Here is a 13,917-nt window from a genome sequence, read left to right on the forward strand (position 1 = left end):
TTCCCGCGCCGGGCTCTCGGGGTCAGCCCGCCAGTGGCCCCCGTCCCAGCGGCAGCTTCGTGGTGCAGGACACCCTCCTGGGGACGCTCCCGAAACTTCGCCACGGGGCTGCCTGTGGCCCCAGAGAGGGTGCCAGGGTCTCCTGGGGCAGGAGACAGGGGCTCCGGAATCAGAAAGAAAGTGAAGGACAGGCTGTCAACTCACCCAAACTTCCAGCCCTGAGGGGATCTTAGTGGGTGACGAACAGAACCTCCAACTTGTTTATGGCCACAGTTGTGCCACACAGTCAAGTGACTAAAAACCATCAGATTGCTCACTTCAAAAGGGTGAACTTCACAATAGAGATTTTATTTTATTTTACATTTTTTAATGTTTATTTATTTTTGAGAGAGAGAGAGAGAGAGAGAGAGAAGCATAGCTCGAGCTGGGGAGGGACAGACAGAGAGGAAGACACAGAATCCGAAGCAGGCTCCAGGCTCCGAGCTGTCGGCACAGAGAGTCCCGTGTGAGGCTTGAATCCACAAACTGCGAGATCATGACCTGAGCCAAAGTCAGACACTTAACCGACTGAGCCACCCAGGTGCCCCTATTTTATAACTTTTTAAAATATTTATTCACTATTTTTGAGAGACAGAGCTCGAGCTGGGGAGGGGCAGAGAGAGAGGGAGACACAGAATCCGAAGCAGGCTCCAGGCTCCAAGCTGGCGGCACAGAGCCCGACACGGGGCTAGAACTCATGAACCGTGAGATCATGACCTGAGCCGAAGTCGGCCGCTTAACTGACTGAGCCACCCAGATGCCCCTGCAATAAAGATTTTTTTGAAAACGGGCATTTTCCACAACGGGGAGCCCCCGACCGAGCCCCCGACCGAGCTTTGGCACGCAGGGGGGCCTGGTGACCCAGTTCGTCAGAGAAAGAAGCTCGGGAACACGGAGAGAGAGCGGGTCTCAGGGGGCCCTCTGGACGGTGACCCAAAGGGTTCCAAGGACACATTGATGCGGCTGAGTTAAACATAAAGAAAACACCCAAATGTGTGCGGGATTAATGGACGCGCCAAAACAGTCCATGCCCTTAAAGATCACGCGGGGAAGTCACCGCCCTGGGAACGCTTCGCCACAGCAGAAAATCACAGTCAGAAGCGGGAGACAGAACTCTTTCGACCCAGCCTGCCCATGGAACAAGGTGTCGCCGACCTGGGCTCCCTCCTTCCCTCACCCTGGCCTCACAGCAGAGGGTCGGTCCTTCCCCAGATTCCAGAACGGGAGGAAGAAACTGCCTAGGGGTCCGGGGCCTCACCCCAGGACTCCCCGACATGCATATGCCCATTGACGTGCCCAGAGATGTGTCTACACCAAGCACTGTCCACGCAGCCTCAAAGCAGAAGTGACTTGCCTTCAAGTTGTCCCCATCCTCCAAGGAGGCTTCTGAAGACCCAAAACCACAGCATGACACTTTCCTCTCTGCTAAAGTTAATTCTGGTTTTTCTCTTAGTTTTACTGCCATGAAGTGATTAATCAATGTCTCAAACCTCTCAGATTATAATTTTTAGATAATGTTCTACAACTGTGGAGTATTTAAATAACTCTTGCATGAGATTCTTACATTTTATCCTATTTATAAGTACTGTAATTACACTATCTTTATTATTGCCAATAAATTCACTAAAATAACCCAGACACACAGCCAGATTTTTGTCTTCTAAAATAAATTCAACTTTTTTCCTCCTTTGGTTTTATTGCTATTACTAAGTGTTTACGCCATGTTTTAGAGACCTGGTAAGATTATAATTTCAGGGTAGTGTTTTATGGGTTCGTTCCACACATGTGAATCTTATTAGTAAATGGCTCCCATCTCATGTGATTTCTAGACGGAGCAAATCGAACATTCCCGTCACTCTATTCAACACGTCTCTTCTATGGATCCAGAAACTGCGATTTTTGGGCTCTCTCACAGAAAGCAATTTCCTCTCGTTTGGTGTCACTGCTGTGGTTAGGGGACCATCGCTCAGGTTGACGCTGGACAGGACTGACATCCCCGGGACAGCGATGTGTGCGCAGAGCTTCCGTGGCAGAGAATTTCCGAGCGCCCCGTCCCTTCCCGGGTCCTGGACCGGAGGACGGGGTGGGGGTGCGGCCGGCTCTCAGGGCCCCGAACAGGAACTTGGGTGTGGACGGACAGATGGATTCGCTCTAGTTAGGAGACCGATAGGTTCAACTCACTAAATTTACGTTAAAAAAGTTTGGGGAACACCGTTACGACAGGTCGTGGTTTCCTTCAACACTCACGGTGTGAGCGTGTCGGCTCCGGGAGGCCGGCCCTGTGGACGCGGCTGCCTCCCCGCCTCGGCCCCGGGAACCAGGTCCCGACAAGGATCTCCTGCTCGCCTGTGAGTTTTCCTCCACGGGCAGCCCGTCCTCACCCAGGGTCCCCCTGCCCCACTCTGACCCTGGTCAGCGTCTCAGGACCCGGCTCCCCAGAGCTCACTTCGGGGGTTCCCACAGACGAGACGGGCCCATGGGCACATCCGACGGGGACCTAAGCCCAGCAGTGACCCCGAGGGCACGGGGTGGGGCTCGATCTGCTGCAGCCAACCTCCCCGGGCCTTCTGCAGGGAGATAGCCCGAACCCCGCTGACTGACCATTTCCAGGCATGGTGACCAGGATTCAAAACCCCGGGTCTGGCTTGATTGTTTCTTTTTCAAAATATACGCCAATATTTCTATATCTGGCTGAGACGGAATAACAGGAACTAGAGTTACCCTCTGGTCTGAACCAAGAAAACACCGGACAAAACAGGAAAGGGCTCTCTTGGAGACGCTGGCCATGAGGAAATGAAGGACATTATGCCGCAGGATGGGAACAAAGCCCAGCTGAGCCCCCCGCCCCCCGGTGCCGGCTCACCGCCTGGGGACAAGGGGCTGGAGTGTGGGGAGCTTGATAAGACAGACCCAGGACAGGGGAGCGCTGAGCAGGACACGCATCTGAGGAGAGCAGTAGTCACGCAACTACGAAGCTCCGTGGCCCCCGACGAGGTAAAGCACACAACGTCTGGATCCGGTGAAATGCCACCGGGCGTGCCACGAAGCAGGGAAGTGTGACCCATTAGGACAAGTTGACTGAAACAGGGTGACGTGACACAGATGAATGTGTGGGTAGACAGGACATTGTGGCCCTCGTCATAACTTGACCCCGTGCGTTCCAGGAGGGAGGGGGAGACGCGCACCTTAAACAGGGTGGAGAGAGGCCAGAAGGACCCAGATCACAGGCCAGAGACAAGAACGGTGAGTCTCATATGGAAAGTGGCTGGATGGGATCAACGGAAGGTCCGACCTCGCAGATGGACTTGAACTTACTGAATTTGAAGGCAGCGTGAGGAAACACGGAGATCAAAACACTAAACCAAGGAGCACAGACTGCATGATTCCACCGACACACGGTTCTTGGACGTGAGAGCACAGAAGCACCCCCCGCCCTTATCTGCAGGGGATGCTTCCAAGTCCCCCAGCAGATGCCCGAAGCCAGACACAGCACCAGACCCTCCAGAGACTGTTCTCTTCCACATACGCACCTGCGGTGAAGTGTACTTTAAACTCAGGCACAGTACGAAATTAGCAATAACTAATAATAGGGCGATTATAACCATGCACTATAATTAAAGGTACGTGAATGTGGTCTCTCTCTTCCCGAAATGTCTTCTTGCCCTGCACTCGCCCCTCCTCCTGGGAGGCTGGGAGGTGACGGAACGCCCACACGGTGAGGTGGGCCAGTGACGAGGGCTGGTGATGCAGGATCATCTGCTCCGGGACCACGGCTGAGCGCCGGTCACTGAGACCACAGTTAAGGGGGGGGACTGCTGCATTGCACAGTGACAGAACGGTGTCATCACGCACCTGGGGGTGGCGGGGATGGGCGGGCGTGGGCGGAAGGGGCCTCAGAGGAGCATGAGGGACTCCGGGGAGTAGGACAGGTTCAATATCCTGATTGAGGGGCAGCCTTCGTGGGAGCAAGCGCACGTCCACCTGACGAACCGTACCATGATTTAAAAACATTAAAACGTGGTGTAGGTCAACCGCAGCCCGATACAGCTGGTAAATGTGCAAGAGAGAGAGAGAGAGAGAGAATACATGAAAGGCTGCTCAGCGACGTTAGCCAGAGGCCCGTCTGGGCGGACTCACCATCAGTGGTTTTCATTCCCTTCTTTTTGCGTCTGGTTTTGCTAACTTTGCAACCATGCGTTTGTGCTGCTTTTTGTATGATTACCTGTTGCTGCGTATTAAATAATCACGATTTAGTAGCTCGGCCAACGCTTGCTTCACTGGCCCACGGTTCTGTGGGGCAGGAGTCAGCGTGGCGTGACCGGGTTCTCTGCTCAGGGTCTCACGAAGCCGGAACCGACGCGTGACCAGGCTGTGTCCCCTGCGGGCAGCTCTGGGGAAGAACCATCTCGTTCTCTTGACCTGTGGAGGCTGCCCGCACCCCCCTGCTTGGTGGCCCTCGGGCCGGCGGCATCACGCGACCATCTGCAGGCCAGCAGGACCGCACGCGCTCTCTGATCCGACCTCCCTGCTCAGACGTAAAAGGCTCCAGCGACTGGGCCGGGCCCACCCAAACGACCTCCCTTTGGTTGACGTCCAAGTGCACTGGCCCGCAGCCTGAATTATACTCACGAAGTCCTCTTGGCCGTGTGAAGCGTCCACAGATGTGCCCACGCCCCATTGCATGGGGAAAAGTGTCCCAGGCAGGTGCCCCACGCCGGGAAATGTCGGGGCCCCTTTAGAATCCCGTCCTCCATAATTGGGTAAAAAGGTTAAGTTTTCTGTAAGATGAAAGGGACACAACTGAGCTGAGGTCTTGCCCAGGACCTGAGAACGAGCGGAGCCCTCGAGGCAGAGCCGGGGGTGGTGGGGGGCAGGCTGCAGAGAGGAGGGCGGCCCTCTGGCTCCTCACCCTCCCCCGTCCCCGGGCCGTGCGGTTTTCAGCCCTGTGGGGGGGGGGGGCACACGCCTGACGCTGAGCCAGGAGCTGGGTGAACGGCCGTGAGTTCCCATCGCTTCATCCGCTGTCCCCTGGGCCTCGGTCACCCCGGGGGGCCGTGGGCCCCTGGCGCAGCCGCAGGGCTCGGAGGAACAGCAGAGCTCTTTCGGGCCTTGCCCTGGACCCGCAAACCCCAATCCTTCCAAAAGCCGTTCCTCGTCGGCACCTCACGCGGCACCTTCGCCACACGACCATTTGTCAGGACAGCGCAAGGGGGGGCGGTCCCTGCACGGCAGCGGGGGGACGTCCTCGGAAGCCCTCCTCCCCCCAGCCCGCCCAGAGCGCACGCCTCACAGCCCTGGCACGGGGGCACCGTCAGGGTCCCCTGGCCCACGCCCGAGGCTCTGAGGGGGAGGCGACTGCCTGTGTGCGCACGTCCCCCCGCTGCCCACGGTGGGTCCCCGGCGCCCTCACCATGAAGAGAGCACGTCTGGAACCTGGCTCTGTGCTCCCTCCTTCCAGAAGGACCAAGAGTGTCGGCCCCGGTGCTTTTCCCATGACCCCCATGCAACCGGATGTGGAACCTGCCGGAACACGGCCTCCAAGGGCAGTGGTTCTGCTGCCTCAGGTGGAGTTACAACCTGGTCGTCATGCTCCGCGACCAGGCTCCGCCCGGAGACCCCGGCGCCGCCCCTCGGGCTCCCCGACCCTCTCACCTCCGTGTGACAGCCCCCGGGCCCCCCCACCGCCGTGTCCCAGGCCCATCTGCGCCCGGCGCAGCGCATCCTTGCGGGAAGATCACTCACATGTCCGTGACAGGGAAGCGGGTGACACGTGGAGAGGCGTTCACATCACACCCGGACGCCCGTGCTGTCCACAGAGCAGACAGAGAGGCCACCTGGGCCGGGCCGGGGGCCCCGGGAGAGCCCTGCCCCGCTCGCCAGGTCCCTCTTCCCGGGGGGCTTGCCCCGGGGTCCCAGGGTCTGTCCGGGGCTGTGGCCGAGGGACGGATGCACTCTGTTCTGTCTTCGCAGGCTGCGTGTTTTCACGTGTTTCTCCTTCAGCGTCTCATTGTTTTCCTCCCAGACCCAGCGGAGCATCACGTCGGGGGGCTGGGGGCGGAGAGACCGTATCTCTGTTTGTTCGGGTCGATAGAGCATTTTCTTTCCTTGTTCAACACTGTTCAGATTTCCAGATTGTTTTCCACCTCTCGATGGTATCTGGGCCGCGGCCAACAGAAACACACGCGTGCGCCCGCAGCCGAGGCAGGAGCGCAGAGGCAGAGGCCTACGGCTCTTGTTACGTTAGCTTCTCCCGGGCAGATCTGTGTCCATTAATCACGACCAGGCAGGTCCGACTTCCCTGAAGCCAGCCCCCCGGGGTGGGGGTGGGGGGGTAAGTGCCACCAGCCCAGAGTGTATTTCTGGGAGCCAATGCCAGCGTTCTCCCGCAACGGCCAAGCGGGCAGCAACAAACCAGCGGACTTGAGAGGGAAGGCCACGCTCGCGGATGGCGGCAGCTCCCAGTTCTCTGAAGCATCGGGTCGGGAGGCGGGCAGCACGCAGCCCCGGTGCCCCGTGGTCCGTGAGGGTGACCGTGCCCAGCTACGGGGAGCCCCGCATCCCACCCGACGCCTGGCCCTGCAGGCCGTACATGCCGGGAGGGGACGCTCCTGTGGTGGCTCTGCCCCCATCACCCCACGACCCCGAGAAGGCCAGGACACACCTTGGAGACCCTCCGCTGCCAGTCTGGTTGATGTGGGTGTGGGCACACAGGTGAGGGTCCCTACCGTCCTCAGTCGTGTGTGTGTGAGATATTTTGTAACTGGAAAGGAAGTCGTCTGTGAGTCTTTGGACCTCGGGTGCATCGTTGGAGAGCGGCTCCCCAGGGACCGAGGTCCTGGCGTTTCCCAGCAGGTGAGAGGGGATTCCGGGGCCAGAGAACTCCCTGGCACCCGCGGGATGTCCGCAAAGCTCAGGGCTAACCGGAGGAGGACAGGGCAGCGTGTGTGTGGGGGGGGGGGGGGCTGCTGTTCTGGAAGCCTGAGACACCCCCCCCCCCACCCCGCCCCGCAACTTGCCAGGTCGAGGCCACACGGCTCTGGGCAGAGCTGAGGGACAGAGAGAAGCTGATCGCAACAAGGGCCAGCGGAGATGTCCACCTGTGGAGGCGCTGACTGTGCTCGTGGACCTGAGCAGCACCTGCTGTCCCCTGACACCCAGGACCACCAGCGTGCCCGGTGACCGGACTTCAGCTCCCCTCCCGCGTGGCACCTCCTCATGAGACCATGCTCCGAGTCCTGGTTTTCTTGGCTAAAACAGAGGTGGACAGATGAGAAGACCTCTAGGTCCCTCCTCTCCCAGGCTGTGGCTTCATGTGCGACACAGGTGTGACGCATGCAGGACCCACAGGACACCGGCAGGGGACCCTCAGCGTGGCGTGCAAATCCCCCCCGAGGCAGGCCCCCCGGGCATGACAACTCACCGAAGCGGCTCCCCGTGGGGCAGGTCGTGCCTGGCCGCCAGCCCTGAGCCAGTGTCCCAGGTGCCACGGGCATCCCCCCCCCCCCCCCCCCCCCACGTTCCCCGCCCAGTTCGCCAGGGCAACCAGTCAGCTGGGAGCTCAGCCCCTTCCCGCCTCTTCCCGGCTGGCTGCCCGGCCCCACTCAGGGCCCCACGCCCCCTGGAGGTGGTGGCCACACAGCAGGGTCATCGGAGGGTGCTGGAGGCCAGAGAACCCTGGCTCCCGCGTGGAGCGCGGCGTCGAGAGGGGAGGGGTGCTAAGCTGGAGCAGAGTCCACGGAGCGGGGGAGGTTCTGAGACCACGGTGCGCCACCTGCCCAGCCAGGCTGTGAAGCCACCGCCAGGCCGAGCAGCCTCCCCTCCCTCCGGCCGAGTGCGCGCTGCGTGAGCGGCCTGTCACCACGCGGGAAACTGCAAAGAAACCACCGTGTTTCTTCATCAAATCAGAAGAGAGTCCCTTCAAAACCGCTGCATCCAGTGCTCGCTCTTGGCAGCCCAGGCGCAGGGGACGTGGCCAGCACCCCGGTGTCCGGCTCCCCTTCCCTGGGCACCCACCGAGCCCCACCCCCTGCACCCTGTGGACGGCGCTGCCGTGTCAACGACTCTGGCCGCTGGGCCACGGAAAGAAGAGGCACAGGGACCCAGAAGCCCGGAGGAGCCGGCGCCCGACCTCCCCCACCTCCTACCGCCGCGGGACGGAGAGATGCCAGAGACTGGAGCGGCCGGGCCTCGGCCGGGCTGAGCGTCTGTGCGGGGACAGGGGTCCGGGAGGGGGGCTCCGCCACAGTGCGTGCACCTGGGAGTAAAACCCCCCCCCCGGTGCCGAGCCGTCTCGTCGCTGCGATGCGGGCCCGGCCCAGCGGGGCGGTGCCCAGGCGGCGGGGGCCTGGAGCCGGGCCCCCCGCTCCCCACTGGCTGTAGAGCCCCAAGCAGAGCATGCTGCGTCCACGAACCTCAGCCCGTGCTTCTGGAAAGGCAGGCAGCAGGCCTAGTGCGCCGAGCAGCGTGAAAACCAGATGAGAAAACGTGCACGAGGGACCCGGGGCTTCAAACTCGCCCCAGCCGTCGGCAGACCGGCAGGTGACGTAGGAGCTGTCAAAGTGCGGGACTCGGAGTCAGGCAAGACACCCAGGTGGCAGGGCAGGGGTGCCTCCAAGCTCCTGTGACCCCCTCGGTGAACGGGGGTGAGATGCCGACCTGGGAACACGGCCACTTTCGAGACACGCTGCAGAGCCGAGATGCAAACGCGTCGAGAGTAAAATGACGGAAACGGGTGCATCACTCAGAGGCAGACGCGGGAAGGCTGGAGTGGCCGCCCCGGTGGCAAACACAATAGACTTGGGCCAAATATACTGCTGGGGGTCAGCAGGACGCTGTGCGACCGTCCGCGAGGAAGAGACAATTGCAGAGCACCCACCAGCACATCTCCAGGATCTGTGGAGCAAAAGGGGCAGGAATGGGAGTGCAAGAGACCTTTCGACAACCACGGCGGGAGCCTTCAACACCCCCCGCGGCCCACAACAGATGTGGCCAGGACACCATCACCGGGAAATAGACCCAAGCGCACAGAAAACCTGCCAGCCTTCCACGGGGCGCCCCACCAACCACAGGAGACACCTTTCGTGAGCACGCACGGAACGTTCTCTGGCACAGACCACGTGCTGGCCGCAAATAAACCTCCATCGCGAGAAAGGACGGAAACAGCGCTGTGTTCTGTGACCGACACGAAATGGTAACCAAACCGGGAAGCTCGAAGCGACGTGTTAGATGACACGCCCTAAATAGTAAATAACTAAGGAGTCCAAGGATAAATCAGAAAGTAAGCCTCCGAATACTTCGAGATAAAACAAAAACGAGACCCAACAGGCCCACACGTGCATGGTGTGGCTAAGCGTTGCTAGAAGGACACTCATGCGCTAAGTGACTGCGTTAAAAAAGAACTATCTCGGGACGCCTGGGTGGCTCAGTCCGTTAAGCGTCTGACTCTTGATCTCGGCTCAGGTCGTGATCTCACGGTTCATCAGTTCAAGCCTGGAGCTGGGCTCTGCGCTGACAGTGCTGAGCCTGCTTGGGATTCTCTCTCCCTCTCTCTCTGCCCCTCCCCTGCTGGTGCTCTCTCTCAAAATAAACTTAAAAATAAAATAAAATAAAATCGTAAAAAAGGAAGAGACCTACCTCAAGTCTTTCTGACTTGCCATCTGATGACACCGGAAAAAGAAAGCACAATAAATGTCAAGGAAGCAGAGGGAAAGAGCTCGTAGAAATTAGCATGGAAGTTAATGAAAGAGAGAATGAAAAAAAAAAAAAAATACAGAAGAATCCATGAAACCAAAGCCGGTTCCTTGGAAAGTTCAATAAAGCGACGACCCGTTAGCCAGCCTGACCAAGGAGAAAAGAGAGGAGACTCCAAACTACTAAAATCAGAAAGGAAAAAGAGGCGGCACCACCACCAACCTCACAATAACACAAAGGGTTGTAAAGGAAAGGGCGTGTTGGTGGGGATGGCAGCGCCCGGAGGCTGGCGCTCTGCAGGTGGGAATGCGACCGGAGCAGCCGCTGTGACGCCCATCAGCCCCTCGGTGAATCAGAGCTACCGCGTGGCGCAGCGACCACTCCTGGGTAGACACTCGACAGAAGTGAAAACACGCGGCCACGTGAACAGTTGTGCACGGACACTCAGATCAACAGGTGGAACCGACCCCCGACGCCCATCAACTGATGCCCGTGAGAGCCACACGTGGCACAGCCACACAGAGGGGCGTGTCGTAGACTCTAAGTCCAAAGTTCTCTTTTGGCCAGCAAAAGAGCGACGCAGGATTCAGACGAGAGATGGCTGCTGTTCGGGAAAAAGACAAGAGCCCGGAATAAGGCTCCTTGCCCCGTCTTTATTCAGGTCAGGAGGCTTGCAAACGCGATGGGCGTGTACAAAGAGACAAAGAGACCAGGAACGTTAACTTGTGGATGTGAAGGGGAAAGGGGGATTTCGAAGACATACAGCGTTTGGGGCTTGGGTCAACATAAAACAAAATCCAGGCGCCGGGCAGATGGGTAGATGGTTGTTAACAGCAGAGAGGAGGCGCCGTGCCTGTTTGTCTTTGCCGGCCTAGGGCAGGGTTGACAAGACATCTTTTCTTTTGTTAACCATCTCCACTCAGGGCTGCTTTGCCTAAAGCGCGGAGGTCCAAAGTCCAATTCACCAATTTACCGAACCTGGCCCTATTCTCCTATGAAGGCAGCTTTCTGCTATAGGACTAAGTTTGGGGTGCTTTCACCCTGAATATCTAATCTTGTTATTCCTGTGTATTGGGCACCTTTGTGCCATTTATCTTTCAGGTCTTGGCCTCTCTCTCTCTGTTTTTGGGGGCTCAGCACCCCCTCCCTACTCTCGGGGTGTCTTTGCACCCCCTATTCTTGGAGTGGCAACCCGGTTTACTCAAACTCGGGTGTGCGCATTATATTGACTTCGTATTTCTTTGTGCCTTGTTAACCCACTGGTGTAAGCCCGGGGGGTTCCTAAGCTTATCCCCCACAGGGCGTTATTCGGCCACGACGAGGGAAGACGTGCTGACACCTGCTACAGCCCGGATGGACCTTAAACACACGCTCGGTGAGAGAAGAAGACACGAAGGAAAGGTCCAGAACAGGCAAAAGTGCACAGACACAAAGTGCATCAGCCGTGACTCAGGGTGGGGGCGGGGGGAATACCGAGCGTGAGTGCTAAGGGCCGGGGTTTCCTCCTGGGTGAACGAGAGGTTTTAAAACTCACCACGGTGACGGCTACACATATCTGTGAATATACTAAAAACCACCGAATTGCACACTTAGAAATAAAACGACAAAAATGTCAGCCCGACGAACACAGCAAAGCACAAATGGGAAAATCGTTCGTGCCTGCAGAGATGAGAAGAGCCTGCTGAGAGTGCTACAGGGCGACAAGGACGCCAGGAAGTGACTCAGAAGCGCGAGCCCAGGTGGCCGGACTTCGGCTCCGAGAGCGGTTAGCCTGAGAAAGAACAAAACGCACCGGTAGCCGTCCCGCCTGAGGCCCGGCCGAGCCCGGCTCCACGGGACCCCGCCAAGCGTCTGACCCAGCCTCTCACCGGCCTTGCGTGAGGGGATCCCCAGCCCCAGGGTCCCGGTTCCACTGGACTCTGGGGCGGCGGTTGGAGTCCCAGCTGTGTCCACACTGCGGTCCACCCTACTGGTCACCCTGTCCCCAAGCAGGAGCGGGAGACGGCAGGCTCTGGGCGCCCGCCCTCCCGAGTGGGGTCTAGATCAGACAGCAGCTCAGGAGCCTACCTATGCGAATCATGCCCAGTGCCCGTGGGCTGGGGCCTGCCTCTGGCTCATCTCGTTCAAAACATCAGACGGATTTCCAAAAAACAGTGGCGGAGACGCAGGCGTGGCCTGGGGCCGGGTCTCCCCGCCGTGGGCGCCGGAGATCAAGTTCACATTTCCCTGGGACGAAACACTGAAAAGGCAGCAGGGTGGAGCCCAAAGGGAGCCTGCTGACCACACCCCGAGGTCAGACACTCCCGTGTCCCGGCCAGCGTGGGCACAACCGGGGTGGTCGGGAAGGCCTGCCCTGGGCCGGCCCTGTTTTCCGAGGCGCCCACCGGCAGTGGGCAGAGCACGAAGGCGGCCCGGAGACAGTGGGCAGAGGGTTCCCACCCGGGGAATGATGCTGCTGCCGATGAAGGCTACGCGGACAGTCTTAGGCCACGAAGTACAACGGGTAACTCGCCATCGCCACAAGAGCTAATTCGGGAGCCAAATAACCACTGTCGCTGTTAGAAAAGTGATCCAGAACCCAAGATGGCGCCCCATTGGCGAAAGCAGAGTGAAGGGCCTCCCGCGCCGAGAGGCCAATTGACGCGAACCCCGGGCGGGCATTTTAACGTCAGCGAACCCGCAGGAAACGGGAGATGTTGGAAGTGGCTGAGAATGACACGGGGGGTGGGCAAGAGACCGCTGGGGACAAAGAGGGCAGGCGGCGGGTCGCCTCCGTCAGCTGGAGGACAAGTGGCTGTGCGTTTTACTTCAGATACTACCCAGCGTCTGCTACGATCGCACACGGCTGCACTGAAATAAAGCGAGCAAAGGAGGAGGGAAGCCGGGGGGACAGTCCTCTGTTGTCCCCGGCACTCGCGAACGGCTCGCGCAGGTGTGTTTACACACCTGGCCTCACTTGCCGGCTCGTTGCCTTACCTTCTGTCCCTGCTGGCTCCAGCTGTCTGTCTCTTCAGGGCAGGGCTTCTACCGATTCCTAAGCTGGTCTGGGACACATCAGCGGGGACAGAATTTGTGAAGTTTCCATTTAATGTTTGAATCGATTGTGGCTCATGAATACGTACGCCTAATATCTTTGGAGACACCCTCCCTCCAACGCAAGCTGCGACTGAGGAAAGCTGTTCCCTCGCGGTCGGTCCTCACAGGGAGACACTGATCAAAACGCAGCTCTCGGGGGACGGCCCAGGACCCCCGGGATTGTGCACAAGGATCTGTGTTCGTTGTATCTTCACATGAATCGGAACTCCAGCTAGCCAACGTTCCCGATAGTCTTTTGTGAACCTGAAAAAAAAAAAAGTTTGGCCAAGAGAAAACCCAAAACAAATGCATCGCACTTTGTATGAAACTGTTCGCTGTCCAAGTTGGGTGTCACACATTGTGACATGGGCCCTTCGGATCCAAGCTGCCTCGCGGGAGGTCCTGCCCTCCCTCTGGGGCCAGCGCTCAGCTTCTCCGCCTACCACACAAGGTGGGCCAGTTGAGAGGTCAGCAGGGCCCAGGATGCACGTAGACTGTCCAGTGGTTGGAAGGTGCCGGAAGGAGGAGGCAGGTGGGCCCCAGAGCTTCAGCCGAGAAGCATCTCGTCCAGACACAAGCCAGTAGTTGGCTCTGTTCCCGGTTTGTCACCCACCGTCAGGGTCTCTGTCCCTCACTGCTTGGCACACCTGCGTTCTGAGACAGGACAGCCCTTCTCCAGTGGCCCGAGTCATCCCTACCTGGTTCTGCTAAAGACGACTTTCCTCTAACAGCACCTGTAATCAACATTTTGGTGTTGGGTTTGTGGGAAAGTTAATGGCTGAAGGAAATGAAAACTCTTCTGTTTCTGTTTTAAAAGTAGTCTGAAGCAGTTACAAGATTTTATGTTGCCTGGTGGTGTATCAGTTGGGACTTTTGGCTGCACGTAACAGAATGACCCTGCGATAGTTTAAGCAGAAAAGCAAATTTATGCTGAGGCTGCTGGGACAGCTTGTGAGCACGGGGCTGGGAGGGGTGGAATCAGGGAAGGGAGACGGCTTCCCCCTTCATCTGCTTGACCCCGGCCCCCGGAGCCACGCGATGGTCAAGTTCTCAGTTCTGCCCCCCACCCAAATTCCGACTTCTCCTTCTGGGCTCTGGCGCACGATTCCAAGG

The 13,917-nt window shown here is 58.7% G+C and overlaps 1 protein-coding gene and 1 long non-coding RNA gene across 4 annotated transcripts; both read right to left on the reverse strand.

Moving 5' to 3' along the window:
- Positions 1-807: 807 nt before the first annotated feature.
- On the reverse strand, positions 808-7,419 carry LOC115521453. Of its 3 annotated transcripts, none has more exons than XM_030326719.1 (3): positions 5,782-7,419; positions 4,669-4,817; positions 808-4,429 (listed from the first exon to the last, which is right to left on the reverse strand). In XM_030326719.1, the coding sequence occupies exon 1, from the start codon at positions 7,371-7,373 to the stop codon at positions 6,309-6,311; it is 1,065 nt and encodes a 354-aa protein (XP_030182579.1). In that variant the 5' UTR covers positions 7,374-7,419; the 3' UTR covers positions 808-4,429; positions 4,669-4,817; positions 5,782-6,308. The 3 variants fall into 3 exon arrangements, with proteins under 3 accessions (XP_030182579.1, XP_030182580.1, XP_030182578.1); XM_030326720.1 differs by having other exon boundaries at positions 808-4,086; positions 4,262-4,817; XM_030326718.1 differs by having other exon boundaries at positions 808-4,817.
- Positions 7,420-8,167: 748 nt separating this feature from the next.
- Positions 8,168-9,485, reverse strand: LOC116738239. Its single transcript, XR_004343939.1, has 3 exons — positions 8,695-9,485; positions 8,451-8,589; positions 8,168-8,293 (listed from the first exon to the last, which is right to left on the reverse strand). It is a non-coding gene; the product is annotated as an uncharacterized LOC116738239 (long non-coding RNA).
- Positions 9,486-13,917: the final 4,432 nt, after the last annotated feature.

The sequence above is a fragment of the Lynx canadensis genome, chromosome C1 (genome assembly GCF_007474595.2).
Source record: "Lynx canadensis isolate LIC74 chromosome C1, mLynCan4.pri.v2, whole genome shotgun sequence".
NCBI classification, from domain to species: domain Eukaryota; kingdom Metazoa; phylum Chordata; class Mammalia; order Carnivora; family Felidae; genus Lynx; species Lynx canadensis.

Coding starts and splice junctions, on each gene's coding strand:
- LOC115521453 (XM_030326719.1), bottom strand. CDS start 7,373: ATGCGTCACACCTGTGTCGCACATGAAGCCACAGCCTGGGAGAGGAGG.